General features: G+C 43.2%; 1 protein-coding gene across 2 annotated transcripts in view; it reads left to right on the top strand.

Moving 5' to 3' along the window:
* The window catches only part of B4GALT5 (beta-1,4-galactosyltransferase 5), a 76,059-nt gene extending 54,853 nt beyond the window's left edge, over window positions 1-21,206 (top strand). For both annotated transcript variants that reach the window (XM_025470377.3, XM_035705778.2), the window contains exons 2-9: window positions 1,070-1,204; window positions 10,782-10,895; window positions 11,713-11,837; window positions 12,856-12,972; window positions 13,603-13,790; window positions 14,490-14,612; window positions 17,003-17,104; window positions 17,997-21,206. In XM_025470377.3, the coding sequence (XP_025326162.1) occupies window positions 1,070-1,204; window positions 10,782-10,895; window positions 11,713-11,837; window positions 12,856-12,972; window positions 13,603-13,790; window positions 14,490-14,612; window positions 17,003-17,104; window positions 17,997-18,144 (1,052 nt within the window). In that variant the 3' untranslated portion in view covers window positions 18,145-21,206. The remainder of the gene's footprint in view (window positions 1-1,069; window positions 1,205-10,781; window positions 10,896-11,712; window positions 11,838-12,855; window positions 12,973-13,602; window positions 13,791-14,489; window positions 14,613-17,002; window positions 17,105-17,996) is intronic.
* Window positions 21,207-21,587: the final 381 nt, after the last annotated feature.

The following is a 21,587-nucleotide window of genomic DNA, read 5'->3' as shown; positions in this document are numbered from 1 at the left end:
TGTGTATCAAGTCTGGCAGAGTGGCCCAGGCTGTTGGTAGCATATCTGCCTGAGGCCTGGTTGGAGGGCAGCCAACCATCCAGATGATCTCCAGCGCACACCAGAGTTTGGATTTGTAAATGTGCCACCCCTGTAAGACACGCCCCCTTCTACAGTGGTGAAGAGAAAAGTGGGTAGATTAGAATGGCTGGTTAGGAAGCCGTCTTTTAAAACCTTACAGCTCCTTGAAAATGGATGGCATGGTGTTTGAGATTGGAAGGGGGAATACAGGAACTCTACTGAGTCATCTTTTTGACTCCCTCATTTCACATCTCAGAGACACTTCAGAAAAACTCAAGTGGAGATCCTTCCCTAGGGATGACAGTGATTGGACTGTTAAGCTGAATAATCATGTGTTTAAGAATGAATTTTTTGTTCTGTTTTGCTTTTATTGAAGTATAGTTGATGTATTTGTCTCAGGTGTGCAACGTAATAGTTCAGTATTTGTATATATTATAAAGGGAGTGTGTTTCAATTGACACTGGGACCAAACTGTCTGTTCTCTTCCCGTTGCTTTGGATTTTAGGGCCAAGACCAGATCTGGACCTAGATGTTTCTAGTAGGCAGAACAATCATTGCTTTCCTTTCTCTGAGGATAGCCAGTGAGCACTGGGGAAGTAAACTTAAAGTGAGATGAGATTGTTTTTAATACTTGTTTTAATCAATCCATAAAGGTTTTGTGATCATCACAGTGCTGGGATACAGACTGGATATTTGAAGACTTGGTGGAATGTAGCTTTTTTAATTTATGGGTTTTGTTTGGGTTTTTTTCCTAAAACTGCCGAATACTGACAGAAATTCCCCTTAGTCCTACTGAGCTACCCAGGAAATGTTGTTATCCTGGAAACATAGAGCCCAGTATGAAAAATAGAGGTAAGGCATTTTGGGATTTTAGAACTGAAATAAGTTTTTTGTTTTTTTTTTTTTAAGAGAGAAACAAGGAAAGCCCAAATATGTTTGTTTTCTTGTTTTGTTTTAATGATTGCTTTTGAATTCATGTCTTTTTCCCCTTCCCTTCTGTCTTCTGCAGTGAACACCTACCTCTTCATGATGCAAGCTCAAGGCATTCTGATCCGGGACAACATGAGAACTATTGGCGCTCAGGTTTATGAGCAGGTGGTTCGCAGTGCTTATGCGAAGAGGAATAGCAGTGTGAATGACTCAGGTATATTGTTAGTAGAAAAGTGGCCTGATTAGAATGTCTCCTCCCCGGGCAGCCCAGGTGGCTCAGCGGTTTAGTACTACCTTTGGTCCAGGGCAGGATCCTGGAGACTGGGGATCGAGTCCCACGTCGCGCTCCCTGCATGGAGCCTGCTTCTCCCTCTGCCTGTGTCTCTGCCTCTCTCTCTCTCTCTCTGTATCTCTAATAAAAAAATAAAATCTTAAAAAAAAAAAAAAGAATGTCTCCTCCCCACAAAGGTAAATTTGGTTCGGATAATTATTTTTGATGGGAAAAAATACATTATAAAAGAGAAGGTTTGGCCAGTCATATTACCTCATTACTAAAAAAGAGACTTGCAAAATGAATCCTTGTTCATGTTGCTGACAGTATAATAAGGGTGGCTGGATAGCTGCAGTTTCACTCCTAAGACTTTTCAGGGTAGAGGAGGCAAGGAGTATCTTTTAAGACCCCCCTCCCCTTTTTTTTCAGTGGTCTAGCCTCCAAGAGAGTACCAAAATGAAGTATATATTTAGGACACCAGCAAAACAGGAGCAACCAAAAGCTGTTTCTGGAAAGAATTTGATTTCAAAATATGTTCCCATACAACCAGACTTCCTTATACTTACTTATTTAACAGCTCAACATTGTGGGGTTGGTTTGTTTTGTTGCATATGGTGGTGTTAGTGGTGGTCCATTTTATTTTCTTTTTTATGGATTACTTGTTTATTTATTTGACAGAGCGAGAGAGCAAGAACACAAGTAGGGGGGACGGGCAGAAGGTGAGGGAGAAGCAGGCTCTCCGCTGAGCAGGGAGCCCAACAATATGGACTTGACAATGTGGACTCAGATCCCAGGACTCTGGGATCATGACCTGAGCCAAAGACAGATGTCTAACCAACCGAGCCACCCAGGTGCCTCTCCATGGTATTTTCAAAGCAAATCTGGCTCTGCTTGCCGCACTGTAAGAGCTGCTCCAACTCTTTTCTTCCTCTTGGACTGTACTTGAGTTTGGTCAGCCCAGTAGGACTTGTGTACCTTGTTTATGAATGCTTTGAGACTTTAACAACTTTCCATTTCCTAATAATCACATAATCTAGGACAGTCTCCACAAATTAAAAAAGCAATTTCTGGAAAAAGTTTCATTGTTCACCTGGTTTACCTTCCCTTGTCAGGTGTAGTTTTCATCCTGTGGTTTACTGCTAGCTACATGGCTGAGTTTGGTGGTTAGAATCATTCAGCTTTGCAGAAGGCTTTTCAGACTGTTAAGCTAAAGATAGCAATGACAGACACAAGAATGAACATTTCTGCCTTCTCGATCTTTGGAACTTTTACCTGTGGCTTTTATTATCTTGTAAGCAGTAATTATATAAAGAGGAAGAAAGAACACAGAGGTTAGATGGCTTGCCTAACATTATATTAAAAGAACTTGCTCCTGAATCATAGTTTTGACTCTTAACTATTTTTATAAACGCTAAACACAGCAAGTTCTTCACCTTTGAAAGCTGTCTTTTTTGTCTCTCTTTTTAACTCTTCCAAAAATTGAACGTAGAAAGTATTTCCAGATGGTTAAATGGGACGATCGTGAGGCTTCTCCTATCTGGCCAGGGGCGATTTTTATTTAAAAAATAGATTCTGAGATTTTATTTTGCTAAGCATTTGTGATTTGCCTTTTATTCCTTTAACTGAGAACTAGTGTGCTTTCCTCACTTCACTCAAGCCTGGTGCAGTATTCTGAGCATCGTTTAAGAAATATTCTTTTCTCCAAATCAGCCCTCTTTTCTTCGGTAGTGAGTCCTGCGATTGTCCAGAGCTCACTGTAGAATGTGAAATTGCTTTGCAAACATTGCAAATGAGAATTCTGTGGTGCTTGGGATCTAGGAGAAAGCATTGCCTCTCAGAGAGCAGTGAAATTCTTAAAAGAATTGACCACATCCTCGTTTATCTTCAGTCTGCCCTGCTGGCCACCTTAGCAACAAAGGAGTAGAGTTAGCAAACTGAAGCTTTGATACTTCCTCTCTTCGTGTTTGCAAAGAGCAAGTGATGGACTTTTCAGAGTTTTTCAGCCAAATTGTGGTTTCAGGGGACAATTACCTGAGCTCTGAACCAGACCTGGAAGAGGAACCAGTAGAGTGCCTGAGGTCTTGGGAGAAGACTGAGCACACTTCTGTTTCCTAATTCATCGTGTGTGGCGTTAGACTTTGCAAATAATCCCCACACACTATGTCTCCCTTGACTCAAGCGTGGCCCTGTCCGGTAGGCAGGATTTTATGTGACTTCTACTTCTGTGTAATACAAATAACTTGGGGGTGTTGGAGTGATGGGTCATATGACTTTTCCTGAATCCCGCCCCAAACCTGCTTCTCATCGTGTGATGAAACTAGGGAGTTCTTTGCTTCTCCAGAGCTCTTTCCCGTGATGAATCAGTGAGGAAAAAGGAACATTTGTGCTGCCATGACATTTATCCAGTCCAAGTGTTCATGCCTGGCCAAGGTCAGATGATGCTAGGACTTCCATCTGGGCATTTGGCGAAGTAGTCTGTTTTATCTCTGAAGTTAGCAGGGCACAAGCAGGATTCCTGTCCCTTCACAAGCACAGAATCTCACTGACTCCCTCAGGGCTTATTGTCCTTGAAAACCAGGTACTGAGTGACTTGCACCCTTGGAAGGCATATCCTGGGACTCGTTATTTGACTTTACATGTGTTTATTTTCAGATTATAATACACCAAAATACTTCTTGCCAGCATCCCTCTGGTTGGAGTAATAATCCATTTTGTGTTCATGGTATCTATTTCCCTTATAAATTGGAAGTCTTTGCTATCAGGGGCTGTCTTACTATGTGCTAGACAGTTTACTTGCATTGCCTTGTGGACTTGTCATAGGAACTCAGTGTGGTAAATGCTGTGTTCCCACTTTAGGGATGAGAGGGCAGAAGCACCCAGGAGTTATAGGACTTGATGTGGCTGTGGGGTTGGGCTTGCTGACCTCTAGGAACCCACAGTGCCTTCATTGCCTCTCCAGTCTGTGTAGCCCCAGCACAATTATACTGCCTAGCATATAGGCCCCTCAGGAAGTGGTTTTTGAGTGCATGAGTGAATAGATTTAACAAGAAAACATTTTATGTGTAACCTAATTCCGAGATTACCATCTTAATTGGCTTCTGTGTTGTTGGCACATCCTTGGGGAGTGGAAGTATTAAAAAGGAAGTAGTATTTCACTGGCAGTGAATCCAGTGAAAACCCACCATTTTTATTCATTCCAAAATAGTTCTCTGTCTGTCACGGTCAGAGGGAAGACTCTGGGCCTGAAGCTGCTGAGAAGGTTGGGTGACTGTCATTTCTGACCTGACCACTCCCTCCGGGAGCCATTGGGAGGCTTGACAAAGGTAGCAGGACTGTGGTGGTCGCAGGACTGAGGTGGTTCTGTGAGCTCTGCAGCTGCATGCACCCTGGACACAGTGCTAGGGCATGCACCTACGATCTGCAGCCTTCATTAGGCCAAGTGTAGCTGAAAGCCCTTGTGTGACGTTTAAGTAATGCTAGCTTTCTTTACCTTTGAAAGCTAAAATGGTGATTGTCTAATAAGAATGCACTTAAGGGAATGAGGACTGTAAGCCAGGAAATACACCTGATGTGGTAAATTAGAGAAGCAGTTTCTTGTCACCAAAAGCCATGTGTGTGTGAGATTGGGAATCCTGCAGAGCTTCCTGTGAGTAGTGGCAGAGATGCTCAAAAGAACATTGGCATCAGAATAAAATTCTCTGGGTTCATCTTGTCCAGCCACTTAGGGTTTTTTTTTTTTTTTTTTTCTTTTTAAAGTTATTTCTGTTCTGGGGTAATCTCTACTCCCACAGTGGGGCTCAAACCCACCACCTGAGATCAAGAGTCTTACATCTATTGAGCCAGCCGGCAGCCCCCCTCCCCCCCACTTAGTCTTATAGATAAGGTGAGTGGTTGAGTGACCTGTCCTTTCTCATTCTTAAATATGAGTTTGGAAGTGTCATTCTACCTGTAACTTTCACCCAGCGGGACATTTCTTACCTCTATATATACGTGCATACACACATAGACACAAACCTCCTCACACCTCTGGCCCGGACCCTCTTACAGTCACATACTCAGAAGAATGTTCTCTTGCCCACATCCTTGGAAACAGGTCTGTTGCCATAAGCAAATAACGTGAATAAAGTCATTGCCGGGGTGTTTGGTAATATATTCAGTGAGCTAGATATTCTTATTCTTTCCAGTTTTTAGATGCTCAGCCCATGAGCATTCCAATGTCTGCTCACTGAGCAGGTGCAGGGTCATCCTTAGGCATGCTAAGTTGTGAAAAATGCTAATTCTTTATATTGTACAGATATTCATTCTGATGACATTTTTCTAGTATATAAAATTTCCACATTTTTCAAGCAGAGAGGTAAGTGTTTGGTCTTTTCTCAAATGGAAAGGGAAAGTGGTGGTTCTTCCTGGAATCTATTGGTCAGTATTTCCCAGTCCCTGCTCAACTGGGTTTGGTAAGATAAGGGAGAAGGCAGATTTTTGCCACTCCTATGTATTAGGGTAGCCATCAGCCCGAGTACACATGGAAAAACCCTTCCAAGACGGGGCTTTAAAAAATACCAATGCATGTACCCCAAAGATTCTTATTTAATTAATCTGGAAAATAGCCTGGGCATTATTAGGATTTTTTAAAGTCTCATAGATGATCTAATGTGCAGGCGTGGCTGCTGAACCACTGGTATAAAGCAAAGTTGAATAATCAGGCCATCTGAATTTGTAGGTAGGAAGGATATCTGTTGTTTTTCCATTTTATAAATGTAGAAGCGGTGCCTTCTTTGCCCTTCCTACCTCCCATGCTGGGAGAACATGTCCTGATATAAAATAGATTACACTTAAATTAAAAAATAAAGCCATGGCCATAGAAATTCATCAGGCTTGTTTTATCCTGCCAGCCCCTCCCTTGTTCGGGAGGGATGCTCTGTAGAAGAGGAAGAGGAAGGGGCGCCTGGCTGACTCAGCCAAGGGAGCTTGTGACTTGGCATCTCCGGGTTGTGAGCTCAAGCCCCTCACTGGGTGTAGGGATTACTTTAAAAATCAAAATCTAAAAAAAAAAAAAAAAAAGAGGAAGAGGAAAAAGCTGTCATTTGGAAGTGCCCATTTCTGGGCAGCTGGAAAGGAGACCTGGCACCCCACAGTAGTCAGGCAGCTTTACCAGCTCACAAGCCGTTAATTTCCTCTGCCTCTTCCACTTCTTTAAAAGGTTTCTACTGGTGAGAAAGCAGGTTTCAATTAAAATTTTTTTAAAGATTTATTTATTTATTTATTCAGAGAGAGCGAGAGAGAGGCAGAGACACAGGCAGAGGGAGAAGCAGGCTCCATGCAGGAAGCCCGACGTGGGACTCTATCCCGGGTCTCCAGGATCACACCCCGGGCTGCAGGCGGTGCTAAACCGCTGTGCCACCGGGGCTGCCCTCAATTAAATTTTTATGTAAAGAATTTAAAATTAGAAATTTTAGGTTTAAAATTAGAAATTTTAGGTGGAAATGAAGGTTTTTGAGGGGGGAGGTTTCTCCTCAAGGTGTAGGGCACGTTTACTTCCACTTAGCAGTTGTATATTTGGAGGCACCTGGGTGGCTCAGTCAGTGAGTCGTCTGCCTTCGGCTCAGTTCATGATCCCAGGGTCTGTTTCTCTGTCTCTCTCTGCCACTCTGCCTACTGGTGATATCTCTCTCTCTCTCTCTCTCTCTCTCTCTGTCAAATAAATAAATGGAATCTTTAAAAAAAAAAAGTATATTTGTGGGGTCTTTAAAAAATTACTATTAATTTAGTAATCAGAAGAAAAAATAAGTGGTGCTGATTTTTGTCTTTTGTTTTGCTGGTTGCTATGGGGCTTATTAGTGTTTGAAGGGAGTAGAAACGGCTTTATCTGTATCTTCTCACAAACCCTCAAGGTAGGATTGCTAAGGCTAGAAAGTGTCTTGTCTCTTCTACATGTTAGTTTTGTTTTCATTTATTTCCTGTTTAGGTTATAGTTCTAAGGCTTGGTTCTGTCATTGCTCGGAATTACTATTCTCTTCTGTGATTTTTTTTAATTTGCTTATGAAAATGCTATTATAATGCCTCTGGGAATTTCTTCTCCTTCAGAGAAGCAAATGTAATTACCGTGATGCTGTTTCGAAGCGGCTTTTCCCTCTACACATGTGCATATCACAAAATACACATTGTCTGGTACATGTGAAAACTTTTCTTAAAGAAAATCATTTATATATTTATACACACACACATATAATTAAGCAAAATCAGAATTATCCAGAGTAATGATTAGTATTGGAGGTTCTTGACATAGCTTTTTGAAGTGTTAATACCTTCAAAAAAGATCAATTTAGGACAGGTTTGCATGTACAAACTGAGGACTTGGGGCTAATTTCTGTGTAAATGTAATTTTGCCTTTAAGGTTCATGTTGGTTTTGTTTATGCCCATTAATGCAGGCTTGGTGTTTTTCAGGAAAGCTGTTAAGAAAAAGGATAGAAAGCATTCTGTGTCCTCCCCTGTCCTCCCACCCCCACCTCACCCCCGTTAAGAGACTGAATTCTCTTCAAGTCGACTCTGAGTTGTGTCCTGTGGGCACTTATAGAGCAGATAGTGTGTGCCTATATAAAGGATTCACTGATTTTATTAGCTGTTGATTCTTGGAAACCCTCTCACAATGTTGTTTAAAAAATATCTGAGTCGAAGATTGTAGAATTCTCCAGCGCAAAAGCTAGTTTGAATAGGAAGTTTTAATTTTCATAGAACCTGCCTGAATCCCAAAGGGGATTGGTGAGTAAGATGTTAGTACTCTGAAAAAATAGTACAGTGTAATGGAAAGATCACTAACCCAGAGTTTCTCTGTCGTGCACTAGCCAAGTCTCCTTGTACCAGTCGTGTATATGGTGCCTTGGTTTCTTTATCTGTAAAAACAGAAGTTGGAGGTCCTCTTTCACGCAGATTCCCTAGGGACGACAAGAAGATGTGTGTGTGTGTGTGTGTGTGTGTGTGAGAGAGAGAGAGAGAGTTCAATGGCATAAACCCTGAAGAATGAAGAGAGCAAGAAGTTGGAAGTCGGAAAGCAGATGGACCAGTGATACAGGGCTCAACAGACCTGGGAAGACAGACTGTTAATGTGGCCTCGGGGAAAGCTGCTAACCACTGCAAAATCCCCCAGAAGCTCAGGAATTAGCAATATCAAGTACTTTTGCAGATAAGAATAAAAGTGGCAGCTAAGATAAAAATTAGTTGAAAGCTATTTAAAAAGCAGTCAGATACCCAGATCCTTTCCCCATCCCGGCAAAAGACTAGAGACTTGATCACCCTCAGGGATGGCAAAACGGGCCCCTCAACTTGGGGCACCTGGCTTGGCTTAGGTGCGCCCAGCTCCTTTTTCCTCTTCTGTCCCAGTGTGCCTGTAAAAAGGACTACACCCTTCTGGCAAGAGATTAGAGTGCTCTGGGGGCTCCTGGCTGGCTCAGTCAGAGAGCATATGATTCTTGGTCTCAGGATTGTGAGTTCAAGCCCCACGATGGGGGTAGAGATTACTTAAAAAAAAAAAATCTTAAAAAAGAATAGCACTCTCTGGGCAATCTGATTAGACCAAAAAGAAAGAACCTAAGATATTGATGCTGGAGGCTTCCAAACCAGACTTCTGACCAGAACACCCTACAATGAAGAACCTCAGTCAGAGCCCTTCCAGTTAGCTGATTGGTACCCCATTCTTAAATATTAGCAGGTGACCAAGGAGCACTGTTCTAGAGATGAAAACAAATAAGCAGCAGCAAACTGGGAGAAGCAGGCTATGCTGGTGAAAGAAAATGCCAAACAGCTATCACATATGTGATATGTGAGGGTAAAAGGATTGCAAACATGAAAAAAGTATATTGTAAGAAATGAATATTCAGGAAAAAAAAAGGACTTTTTAAAATAAAAAAAATAACAAATCATAATTAAAAGAAGGACTAGAAGGTGCCTGGGTGGCTCAGTCAGTTAAACGTTTGCCTTCAGCTCAAGTCATGATCCCAGAGGTCCTGGGACCAAGCCCCGAGTCCAGCTCTCTGCACAGCAGGGATCCTGTTTCTCCCTCTCCCTCTGCCCCTCTGCCCACTCGTGCACTGTCTCTTTTGTTCTCTCTCTCTCTCAAATAAATAAAATCTTTCTTAAAAAGATTGAAAAAAATGAGAAAATCAGAGGACGAGGAAGTCCAATATCTAACTCATGTTTTCTGTTCTCCAGAAAGAGCGTAGGATACAGAAGGAAGAGAATCTTCCCCACAGAGGTACCTCTAGTCCTGCCCCCAGATTCTAGAACAGGGAGGACATGAATTTCTAGACTGTAAAGGTCAAATGGTCAACACAGTGGGTAAGAATAGACCTTAAAATAGAAATGTGACATTTCTTGAACCGAGAGAGAGTTCATCACACTTTTAGAAATACCCAGTCACTTGCACAAAGACCTGGAATTGGCTTCAGATTTAACAGGTAGGTGTAGGTGGAATCTAGAAAGTAGTGGATAGCACTTCCACAATCCTTAGGGAGAATTGTTTCCAGCCTAGCATTCTGTAAACCCAGCTAACCTATGAATCAAGTAAGAAAGAACAAAAAGAGTCAGGTGTACAAAGGTTTCAAAAACCACTCCCCATCATCTGCTTAGGGAGCTACTTGGAAGATGTGTTCCAGCAAGAAAAAGGGAAACATTGAACCCAGGCAGAGTGAGGGTTCACACTGGTGAGCAGTGAAGGGAGTCTCCAGGATGCTGAGGGAGGGAGGCTGATGGATGACATCTGTACAGCAGGTGCAAGGGAGAGCCAGTGGGCCTGGAGTGGGTCGGATGGTGTGGGACCTGCTTTGGGAAACTAAAGTGAGAGAATCCCTGATGCTTGTGGATGTCCTAAGAGGGATGGTGGTGGCAGTTAGGTCAGACTCCATATAAAACAAAGCCCACAGACCAAATTGTGCAGGAAAAGTAAAGGAATCATAACTTCCCACATTTCTCAACTACAAATAGTATCTATAGAATAAATACTTCAGTGTAGATGCTAAAGACGGGCTGAACCACAGCAGTCATAGATGTTTGGAGACAAGAGGATGAAAGGGTGTGTGTATGGTAGGGGCAGGGCAGGGAAGGGAGCAAAAATCCACAGGCCCCACAGTGGGAAGTCACAACAGAATTATCTGGAACAGCTATACAGGAAGTAAATGCTAAAGCAGTTGGCTAAAAGAAGTGAAACTAGTTCCTGTAGAGAGGAAGACATGGGGCGGGGGGCTGCTGGTTGTTTTTTGTGTGCTTGTTTTTAATTACGTTGTAGGGTTTTTTGGACACAGCATATAAAGCTATAATAACAGTAAGAATAGAGACACTGCTTAAAATGGTGTCATCTGGTTAACCTTTTTATTGATGGGTTCAAATTTTTAGCTGCAGTGAAGAGCTAGTCTAGAGTCCTGATTCTGCAAAAGATGATATCTAAGAAAAATGCTTCTTTGGTATTCCTCTGAGACTTGCAGAATTGATGACTTGTGCCGGTCTGAGCTGCCTTTTTTCTTACCTCTCTAGATTACCCTCTTGACTTGAACCACAGTGAAACCTTCCTACAAACCACAACGTTTCTTCCTGAAGACTTCACCTACTTTGCAAACCATACCTGCCCCGAGAGGCTCCCTTCCATGAGTGAGTAGAGCGTACCCTGCTTTTCAAACTGACGTGTCTGTTTATTTGATTAAAGTGAAAGGGAGATGCTCGTCAGGGAGCCTGCTTCTCCCTCTTCCTCTCCCCCTGCTTGTGCATGCTCGCTCGCGCTCTCACTCTCTCTCTGTCAAATAAATAAATCTTCAAAAAAATTAAATGAAAGGGAGAGAGTTCTCCATCTCTCAGTACGCCTCCGCTATGTGGAGACTAGAAATGTCTCCCCGCCATTGGAAGCAGGAGATGAAAGCTCCATGTGTCCTGGCCCCCTTCAGCCCCTCCTGCAGAGTTGCCTATGTTCCTGGTGCCATGTTCTACCATGTTTTTCACTCTTTGCTTTGCATATCCCCCCTGTCTGGTGACTTGGGATCTGTTAGGATGTCCTAGAGAAAGTACAGGCAACCAGCTTTATCTTTCAGTATAAATCCCACACTGATTATAACTTGTTTGATAATATGACGAATGTCACTGAGTAAGGACCCTGTGTCTGTGCTTGCCTCAAAGTGTGCAGAGAGGCTCCAAGCTCAGCCTCTTTCTTCCCTCCTTCCCCTTGGAGAAGTTCAGCTGCCACTCCCCTCAGTCTTAATTTCTTGACTTGCTGCTTAACCCAGTAATAGTGATGAACTGAAATGCAGGGAGTTGCAAAGCAGGGGAAGGGCCTCACATCTCTGTGACAAACACAGTCAGCTGAAGAAAGCATTGAACCTCTCTAGACAGTGAAACCCCAGTCATAGGGGGAAAACATTCTGTCACTTTCTGGCCTCTTAATTCTTTTTCTTCCCCTCACCCCATCTCTGTTCAGAGGGCCCAATAGACATAAACATGAGTGAAATCGCAATGGATGACATCCATGAAATCTTCTCTAAAGACCCAGCCATCAAGCTCGGAGGTCACTGGAAGCCTTCAGATTGCCTGCCTCGATGGAAGGTAGGGTGTGAAATCAGGCCTGAGGTGCTGGGAAGGGCATCTGGCCTTGCCATCATTCCAGGACACCATGGGATTCACGGACTATGATAATTCTTAATTTGTACCCTACGACCCGATGCAAAGTATCTGCATTCGATGGAAACACTCTGGAGGTGTGGGTTTCCCTAAGGATACTGTCTAGTTCCAGAAACGTGCATCAGTCCTATGACTAAGCAGGACCCTTTTGTCTCCTTTTAAGAATACTGGTTCAACAAGGGGGAGTGTTGGTGGGTCTCTCATGCCACATTTGTAAAAGCCATCTTCACAAATTCAGTACTTGGTGCCTTGTTTGGCATTGTTACCATGAGTTTAGTACAACAAAGAGTGGAGCTTCCAGCCTGACGCTTAGAATTGCTTAGTGGCTTTCTACAGGACTACAATCAGGAAGCATCAGTGTGTGGATCTGGCTCACTTCTGTTCTTTCAGCAAGTATTTGCTCAAGTGCTGCTTCTGTGCCAGTCCTGCAATGAACAAAGCAGATCTGGACTAGATGGGTGTTTCCAGCCTGTCACTGGGATATAATATCAATTTAATGACCAGCATTCTTTTAAAAATTCATATATATGTATGGATCATACATACATATAGATCCCTCTATACATAATCTCAAAGTGCGCTACCTGTCATAAGGGGAAGTACTATTTTGTGGAGTGCATTTTAGTTGTATGCTTATATATGGACATGTTTGTGTGCCGGGTCATGCTGTAGAATGAATATCTTCCTCTGGGTTGTGGTCTAGAGTGAATTCATTCAGTGGGCCCACTATGTACAAAGTATGGTGCGTGTAAGAACAAAGTCCACTCATGTAACAGGGGCCTACCTGCCAACATAGCTCTTTGTTTAGTTGAGGTTGAGGACAAGGCAACCTTCCAGAACACCCCAGAAACTAGCTGGTTACTGATTCCATGGCTGTGTCCTGCTACAAAGCAGAAGTCGAGGGGATTAACCAGGCGGCTTCTTCTGCTGTGACCCTCTCCAGGTGGCAATCCTCATCCCTTTCCGGAACCGCCACGAGCACCTCCCAGTCCTGCTCAGACACCTGATTCCCATGCTTCAGCGCCAGCGCCTGCGATTTGCATTTTATGTGGTTGAGCAAGTGAGTGGCCCATCCTTTCCTCTTCTTTCTGTTCTGAGATAGCAGTTTAGAGCACTTTCAGCCAATCCACCTTTGGAGTGCAGAGCCAGCGAAACTGCAATCTTAGGATTGAGCCACCCAGAGCTGAAAGGGGGAGCAGAGAGCAATTCTATGCTTCTGGTTTGGGATGTTTCTCAACACTGGCTGACTTGAGTCCAGGAGGGAACTTTGTTTACCCTTGAACAAAGGCCCCTTGTATGGTGTTTTAGTCAGAGCTGTTTTGGGTGGTGTTTTTGGTCTTCCGACCCAGGAAATTCCCCTTAAGATAAGGAGCCATGGGTAAAAATGGCTGTATTGTTCTTTCTTCCCTTTATGAGGCTGGATACTCCTCCAGATGCTGTTAGAGATCGAATGCTTGCTTTTATGACAGTCTTAGGAGAGAGGAGCTTGGGCTTGTTACCCTTCTTATTTCTAAGGAAATTGAGGCCAGATGTCAAGTGGTTTGTGAGGCAGTGATGAGTGTGCTGGCCAAGCCATCTCTGGCTCAGTAACCTGTCCTAATCAGGTTCAGTAAGCTCTCCTATAGGCCGGGAGGCAGTGAAGATTTTGCTTGTTGAGTCCTTTTAAAAAATAAAGTCCTGCTTCTTATAGGTTGGCACCCAACCTTTTAATCGAGCCATGCTTTTCAACGTCGGTTTTCAAGAAGCAATGAAGGATTTGGACTGGGACTGTCTTATTTTTCATGATGTGGATCATATACCAGAAAGCGATCGGAACTACTATGGGTGTGGGCAGATGCCAAGGCACTTTGCAACGAAGTTGGACAAGTATATGTATCTGTGAGTATCATTTCCTCTGGAAGAGGTTAAATCTAAAAGGATGCTGAGAGATGCAAAGATGGCAAAATCCAATTAGCTCCTCCCCAGCATGCGTTGGCTATCAAATGGATAAACAAAATGGAGTGCAGCCACAGCATGGAAACACTATTAGGCAGTAAAAAGGAATGGAGTCCTGATACATGTGACCAGATTAATGAACCTTGAAAACACTCCTGTGTGAAAGAAGCTAGTTACCAAAGGCCACATGTTGCATGATTGTACTCCCATGACTTGTCCAGAATAAGCAAATCCATAGAGACCGAGCAGTGGTTGCAGGGAGGAGGGGGAACGAGGAGTGACTGCTAATGGGTACAAGGTTTCTTTTTGGGGTGATGAAAGGTATTTAAATGGATTGGGGTTCATGGTTGCACAACTCCGTGAATAGCCTAAAAACTATGGAATTATACACTTTAGGTGAATCATTTGGAATGTCAGTTATGTTTCAATAAAGCTGTTATGAAACATAGCAATTAGAGAAACACGTAGTTAGCTACAAAGATCTCTGCGTCTCAGCACGAGGAAATGGCTGCAGGTGGTTCAGGGTAGTAGCACAGAGTGCACTGTGTCACAAAAGAGTTCTCCAGTGAAATGGTGACTCTTCCCAGGGGAAGAAACCATCCTTGGATTCCCAGATGATCGAAGCTGTATGTCTCCTTCTAGGCTTCCTTACACTGAGTTCTTTGGTGGAGTGAGCGGCTTAACAGTGGAACAGTTTCGGAAGATCAATGGCTTTCCAAACGCTTTCTGGGGTTGGGGTGGAGAAGATGACGACCTGTGGAACAGGTACTCCCCTCTTCTGGTTTCGGTGCCATCTAAAAATGCTACCTTAGGCTCCTCAGACCAGTGCTGTGCATGAGATGTAGGGTACAAGCCATCTAGGTAATGTGAAACATCCTAGTTAGCCACGTTTAAAAAGGTTAAAAAAGGGCAGCCCCGGTGGCGTGCAGTTTAGCGCCGCCTGCAGCTCAGGGTGTGATCCTGGAGACCCCAGATCGAGTCCCACATCAGGCTCCTTGCATGGAGCCTGCTCCTCTCTCTGCCTGTGTCTCTGCCACTCTCTCTCTCTCTTTCTCTCTTTCTCTCATGAATAAATAAACAAAATCTTTAAAAAAAGAAAAAGAGATGAAATTAATTTTAATGTATTTAATACATGCCAATAGATTTATCACAATATATTAAAAATAATATCCTTCTGACATATAATCAGTATGAAGAATTAATGGGATGCTTCACATTTATTTTTTCTCTCACTATACCTTTGAAATATGATATCTGTTTTATATTCATAGCACATTTCACTAAAACTTCCCCAAGCCAGAGGTCACATATTCGTGATGAGTGTACACAGATTTGCCTCTACTATCAGATAAGACTTGGATTATACAAGTTTGCAAGAATGATGTTATATTTGAGTAGTGTAAACTGATCTTTTTGCAGAGTAATAAGTAAACAGTAACCTAATAAGGAACAAATAAGCAAAAGAATCTCCACCTCTTATCTGTTGACTTTATAGATGGGCTTTAAAAAAAAAGTTAGGTGTTGTTTTTAATTACAATGTAATACTTGCTGGTAAAAAGTCAGATAATACAAGGCGTATAAACCAAACAGCATAATGGTTTTGTCCTATTTCGTTCCCAGGAAGTAGTCATTTTAACAGGGCTCTTTCTCTACATCTTTATATCCATATACAAACAACCCAGACCCATCCTGTCTCTCTTTCCAACCATGTTAATACGGAGAGAGCCGCTTCATTATCTCTAACAATTGCATGGTATTCCTTTATGTAGATACATGATATTTTATTTTAATCCTCTCCTGTCAAGGAACATTGTTTACAATTCTGAATATCCTTGTTCACCTATGCAAGTATTTCTTCAAATTAAATCCCTAGTTGTAGAACTACAGAGTCAAATAAATGCTCTTTCAAATTTGGAAAGTTATGGTCAGGATTTTTCTCCAAAAGAGGTTGCAGAAGAGTCTGAGCAGTGGTGCATCAACATTCCTACTTTCTTATATTACTGGTTATAAACCACCTTTTACATTTTGCCACACTTCAGCCCTTTAGTAGTCACATGTGGCTCGGGGCTGCTGTACTGGACAGAGGAGGTCCAGACATAATCTTTCTCAGTTTGAGAGGTAAAAATGGCATCTCTTCCTTTTAATCCATCCATTTGGATTTCTTAGGAACCTAGTGAGGATGAACAGTTTTCCATGAACGTAACTGGTTGAGCTCTCCCAGGACATCTGTCATAATTCTCAGCTTGCACTGTCCCCAGCTCAGCAGGAGCCCCCAGGCACAGGAACAGGAGCTGGTTCACCCCAGTGCCCTGCACAATTCCCAAGCACACAGTAGACATTCTCTATGCACTTACCAAATCAAGAGCAAGAATGCATTTCCCAATATCAAAAGGAGAGTGTAACTTGGAGTTAAAAGGAGGATGTTGAAATAATATTCTCCCACAGTTTTAAAATATGAAGACAACCATAAGTTTCACATAGATATCCAAAGTCTACCTCCACGTATTATTTCTTACAGCCCTATCTAGTTTCCAGTAAACCCAACTTGGGAAATCCTGTCTTTATCTTTATCTTTTTACCAAAGACAGGTTTGGATTAATAACCAAACACCTCCTTAGTTCTGCTTTCCTCATAGTGTTGTGAAGTTTTACATCTAGATCAGAGGGTGTCATACAAATTAGTTCATCTCCCTGGTGATGGGGGAGGTGGGCAGAGTAATTAAGTTCATAAGCAGGGAAAACACAGTGCTACTCTGGCTTTACTGACTTGCTTTATAGTAGTTTATGGACAGGAAAGATGCTGTCTACCAGTGAGAAAAACATTTTTGATAGGTCCCAAAGAAGCCGGCAGGGAGAGAGTGTGTGTGCACTCATCTCCTGGGGAATGCTCCCTGTTGGACTATCGCTGAGAACCTGCATCATGCCTTACTCCCAAAATTTTGAATTTCGAATTTCTTTTCTTTTTCAACACTCTTTTGTATTGTAGACCTACTTTTCTAAAGCCATGAACTTAATCCAGAGGGTAAGCAATTGAATATTTGAATGCAGAAGAAGTTCTGTTGTTTATCTTGGGATTTCTCAACCTCGGCACAGGTGTGGTCATCTGTGGTACTTGATCATTTTATCTATCTAGCCCAACGTTTTTGTCTCGGACAGAGTACAGAATGCAGGCTACTCTGTGAGCCGGCCAGAAGGTGACACGGGGAAGTACAAGTCTATTCCTCATCACCATCGAGGAGAAGTCCAGTTTCTTGGAAGGTTGGTAGTTTATTTACTCTTGTAGAGGATACTCTACAAATATCCTCTATATTTTGCATTTCCAGATGTCCCAGAGCATATCATATTGCAGCCCCCTTTTCTTACTTCCCACCTCCTCTCCATGGTCCTGTTTTGGCTGCCTTATAGTTCCTAGATAGATTTTCGTGTTTCCATGAGGCAGGCATTTGTGTGAAATCAGATTATCGGTGAAAAATATGATCATAGATCTCATTTGGAGATTGCTCATTTGACATCCTAAGCTTCATGGTCTTCTCTGTAGCCGGTAGGGCGTTGGAGAAAAATCCACTCAGTTAAAGGTCTCTGTGTAACTTGCACTGACATGACAAAGCAGGGTTGGCACCCATTCTGCGAGCTCCAGTTTGGAAGGGCACCCCAAACTTCTGTTTGTGTGGGTGCACTCGATAAGGAAGTTCCATCCTGGCCTAATTGAGGCATGTCAGTAGAATGACATCTCCACGTGTTCAAAAGTGCATTTTGGTCTCGTTTACTGGGAGGAGGACTGTTCTCTGGAGCACCAGCTCTGATTGCGTGAACTCCACTGTCATAGGAGTGGGGAGGTACTGAATGCAGACCCAGACCGTGCTCATCTGATGTATGTGTAATATCTTACCTCCCACTCCCCCTACCTTGGGCAGGTCATTGAACACCAGGAGCCTTGGTTGCCTCATTTACTTAAGGAGTGGGTGCATTAAATGAAATGATATCATAACTGAAGTACTCAGCATGTAAGAGAAGGTGTTTCTAATACTAACCACCTTCGGTGTGGTGCAGCTGACCGGGGCAGGCCGGTCCCCTGCCATGTGAGGCAGGAGCACCACCCTGGGCTTTGGCCCCTCACTCAGAGCCACCCCTCTGCTCTCTGCTTAAACAGGTATGCTCTGCTGCGGAAGTCCAAAGAACGACAAGGGCTGGACGGCCTCAACAACTTGAACTACTTTGCAAACATCACATACGACGCCTTGTATAAAAACATTACTGTCAACTTGACACCCGAGCTGGCTCAGGTGACCGAGTACTGAGATGAGGAGAGAACATGTGTTTGCTTTACCCACCACCACCAAGAAAGCAACCTGGGGAGTGAGGTCTTGGGGCTCCACCCAGGAAGAGAATAGAAATACAGTGTCTGATGAAGGATCACAGGGTTTGAGGAGAAAATGTGAACAGTATACACGCACAAAACGCCTTCACTGTGGATGGGGAGCTTCCTTCATCAGGACTGGCTTTCTATTTTCACAAGACGGATGTCTGTCCTGCTGCTCTCCTCCCCCCGGTCGCCTACCCCAGCGTCCCGTCTCAGCCAGGATCTCCAGACCCGGAACTGAGCTCTGCTGTGGTCCTGGCGCCGAGCCTGTTCCTACGAATGGCCTTTGAAGCTTCTTGGCCTTCAGAGCAAAGAGGCAACCCCACCACAGGGCAGCTGCGTTTTAGGAAGAGCAAATGAAACTCCACACACCATTCTTCTCCATCTCTGGTGTTCTCTTTGGTTTCATTTTCTTTCTTTCTTTCTTTCTTTTTCTTTCTTTCTTTCTTTCTTTCTTTCTTTCTTTCTTTCTTTCTTTCTTTCTTTTTCTTTCTTTCTTTCTTTACCTGCTTTGGGTGGGGATGGAGGGTGGGGGGAGGGATTGGGGAAGATAAATAGACCTATAATAATCACTTCTTGAAGAAGTATAATTGTAAATAAGCCATGTAAAATGCCTTTTTTAAATTTAATTTTATAGCTGGCTCCAATTCAAACCGAGGATTTATATATTAGATCACTTATTTGGTTGGCAAATGCGGAACTCAGTTAAAATGCAGTGGAGGGCTATCACCTCCCAAATTGCTATCGCTTTGGAAGGGAGTGGACGTAGGGCATGTCGCAAACAGATCGAGACAGTCCAGCCTATCACTGGTAGCTCACTCCTGCCCCCTCCCATCCTCCTCTTCCAGAAGTCTTGCTCTTGACTTTTGCTGTGGACTCTCTTCCCAGTTGGGCATGTACAGTCTCATCCCCGTCTTCTGCTAAACAGGAGCCCTCCTGCTCAAAGCGGACCCTTTGGGGGGCCTCTGTGTCCACACACCCCTGGATCTCTAAACTTTGTTCTTTGTTCTTTCATCACTGAGAGTGGTGGGGTAGGGTGGGTGGGTCAGTTTTCTGCCTCTTTTTTATTTTATTTTGCTCTTTTGGAACTTGGCCACAATTCCTGAAATCTGTGCCTAAATTATCAGCTAGCTTCAGTGATTCCTCTGAATATTTCCCTTTTCAGTTTCTGGAAAGATTCTTTGTCAACATTATGAACCAGTTCCTAGAACTAAAGAGCAGTGGACTGAAGAAGCCAGGGAGCAAGTGACATTTGTGTGCTGTGGGTCAGCTGGGGGCCAGGGTAGACCCATCTGAGTTTTGCAGGTGGACAGACAATGCCAGGACCCAAGCCTGTGTGCTGGGTTCACACCCCATGCACTTCTTGAAGTTAGATTCTGAATTGCCCTTGAAGTTGTGCCTCTGTTTCTCCCTGAGCCAAATCCCTCGATTCTGGTCCCTCTTGCCTTCTGCAGGATTCTGAAAAATGCCAGTCTTTTCCTCTCCTTTTCCATAAAACATATTTATATATTGTGATTAGGAGTACTTTCTGAAAAGTACTTCATATTTTTTTTAATTGCCTTGTTTGCCTTCAACTTCCTTAATTTTCATGGTTTACATGGATGTGTGTGTAGGGGAGTGTATTTGTGTAGATATGTGTGGGTTGGGGTTTTCTCCGTTGCATGTGTCGCTTCCATGGACATATGATCCCCACAAGCTGTGGGAGTGATTGGCCAGGCCTTGTTTTTTGTTCGTGCTTTTGTTCTTTTGAAGAATAGAGTGGTATTTTAGAAAAGCAACTGCATTACAAAGCTCTTATCGGCTCATATGAGAGAGCAGGCTGCTGCCCTTGAAAATGCTGGTAAGTTGTATCATATGTTTTAAAAGAATGTTGAGCATCTCATGCTTTAAAAGACCTTCACAACAGAACATTACACACAGGAGCTCACTTGGTTTTCCTTTGAAGTCTGGTGCCCAGAGCAATAAAGATTTCTTTCTCCCTTTTCTCCTGCCTCCCCCTAGGCCGGTGTGCTGGTCTTGACTCTCCTCATCCTTTTCCTTCTCCTGTCCTCTCTCATCACTGAAGGCTGTGAGCCACTTTCAGGGTGATACAGCCATGATGTCATTTGGAAGAATTTGCTAGGTTGGGCCAGTCCTTAGTTAAAGATGATATGTGTGTACACAGCAGTGTTGTAAAATGGTCCCATGCAAAGCTTTTCACAAACGTATTTACCCACCAAGAACAAAACATTGGCAAAAGGCTCAACACTTGATCTTAAAAAGAAAATGCTTGATTGGAGGATAAAAGGAAAGGTGTCTTTTCACTGCTTGAAGTAAGGTCACTGAAATTATTTTGCGATCATGTGTGAGTTTGTTTTATTAGTGTGAAATCTCTTACTGCACACCGCTTAGTCATTTACCCACCAGGTCGAGGATCATGTGGGAAACAAAAGTTAAGAACATACAGCCAGGCCCGTGAGCTATTAATGGTGTGAGATTCTCAAGTTAAAAAAAAGAAAAAAAGAACAATAAGAACCAAATGTGACCTTGTGCATATTTTGGCAGCTGAAATTCTTTTAAGGCTACTGATGGGTGACCCCTTAAATCAGTCTGGTCTTAGCTGCTTGCAGGGAAATGTTTCTCCTTTCATGCTGTTTTGCTGGGCGAAGAGTTATTGCAAAAATATTCCTTTTGACATTACAGGGATTCTTGTTGGAGCTCCTCTACCACAGAAGTTAATAATTGAGCAACAGCCACAAGTATTGATTGTGTCCACTCACCGTTGACAATGGCATTGAAGGTAGCTAGCTTCCTTCCATCACTACGTTTTTTTTGAGCTTGCTCTTATGTTTTAAGAGGTGCCAGGGGTACGTTTTTGCACTGAAATCTAAAGATGTTTTAAAAACACTTTTCACAAAAATAGTCCTTTGTCATTACATTATTTACTCATGTGTTTGTACATTTTTGTATGTTAATTTATGAATGATTTTTTCAGTAAAAAATACATACTCAAGAACCAAACCTTGGTGATTGTTTGTCTTTGCCTAGAACAATTTGGCTATTTGGAAGCCATTCCTCTCTTTTTCTCATGGGAGTTCAGCTCCTCTGGGTTCCTTCAAGCAGCTTGGCTTCCAGGTTGCTCAGCTGACCTCTGGGTACTCCTGAGAGAAAGACAGCCCCCACCCCCGACCCCTGCAACCAGACCAGCTGGTGGAAAGACTCAGCCAATGTAGCAAAAGCACTAAACCCCACCATGCTACCCAGGCATCCACCCACACTTAGTTTTCCTTCTCGAATTGGCCCAGGTGACCCTCATCAAGTCGAACAAGACACGTGGGCAAAGAGGGGGTGAGAGTGGATGGAGTTTGGATCCAGAGGTCCTCTGGGGTCAGTCCAGAGTTT

This window comes from Canis lupus, chromosome 24, assembly GCF_003254725.2.
Source record: "Canis lupus dingo isolate Sandy chromosome 24, ASM325472v2, whole genome shotgun sequence".
In the NCBI taxonomy this organism is placed as follows: Eukaryota; Metazoa; Chordata; class Mammalia; order Carnivora; family Canidae; genus Canis; species Canis lupus.
The sequence above is the reverse complement of the archived record's forward strand: the minus strand, read 5'-3'. Positions and strand labels throughout refer to the sequence as shown.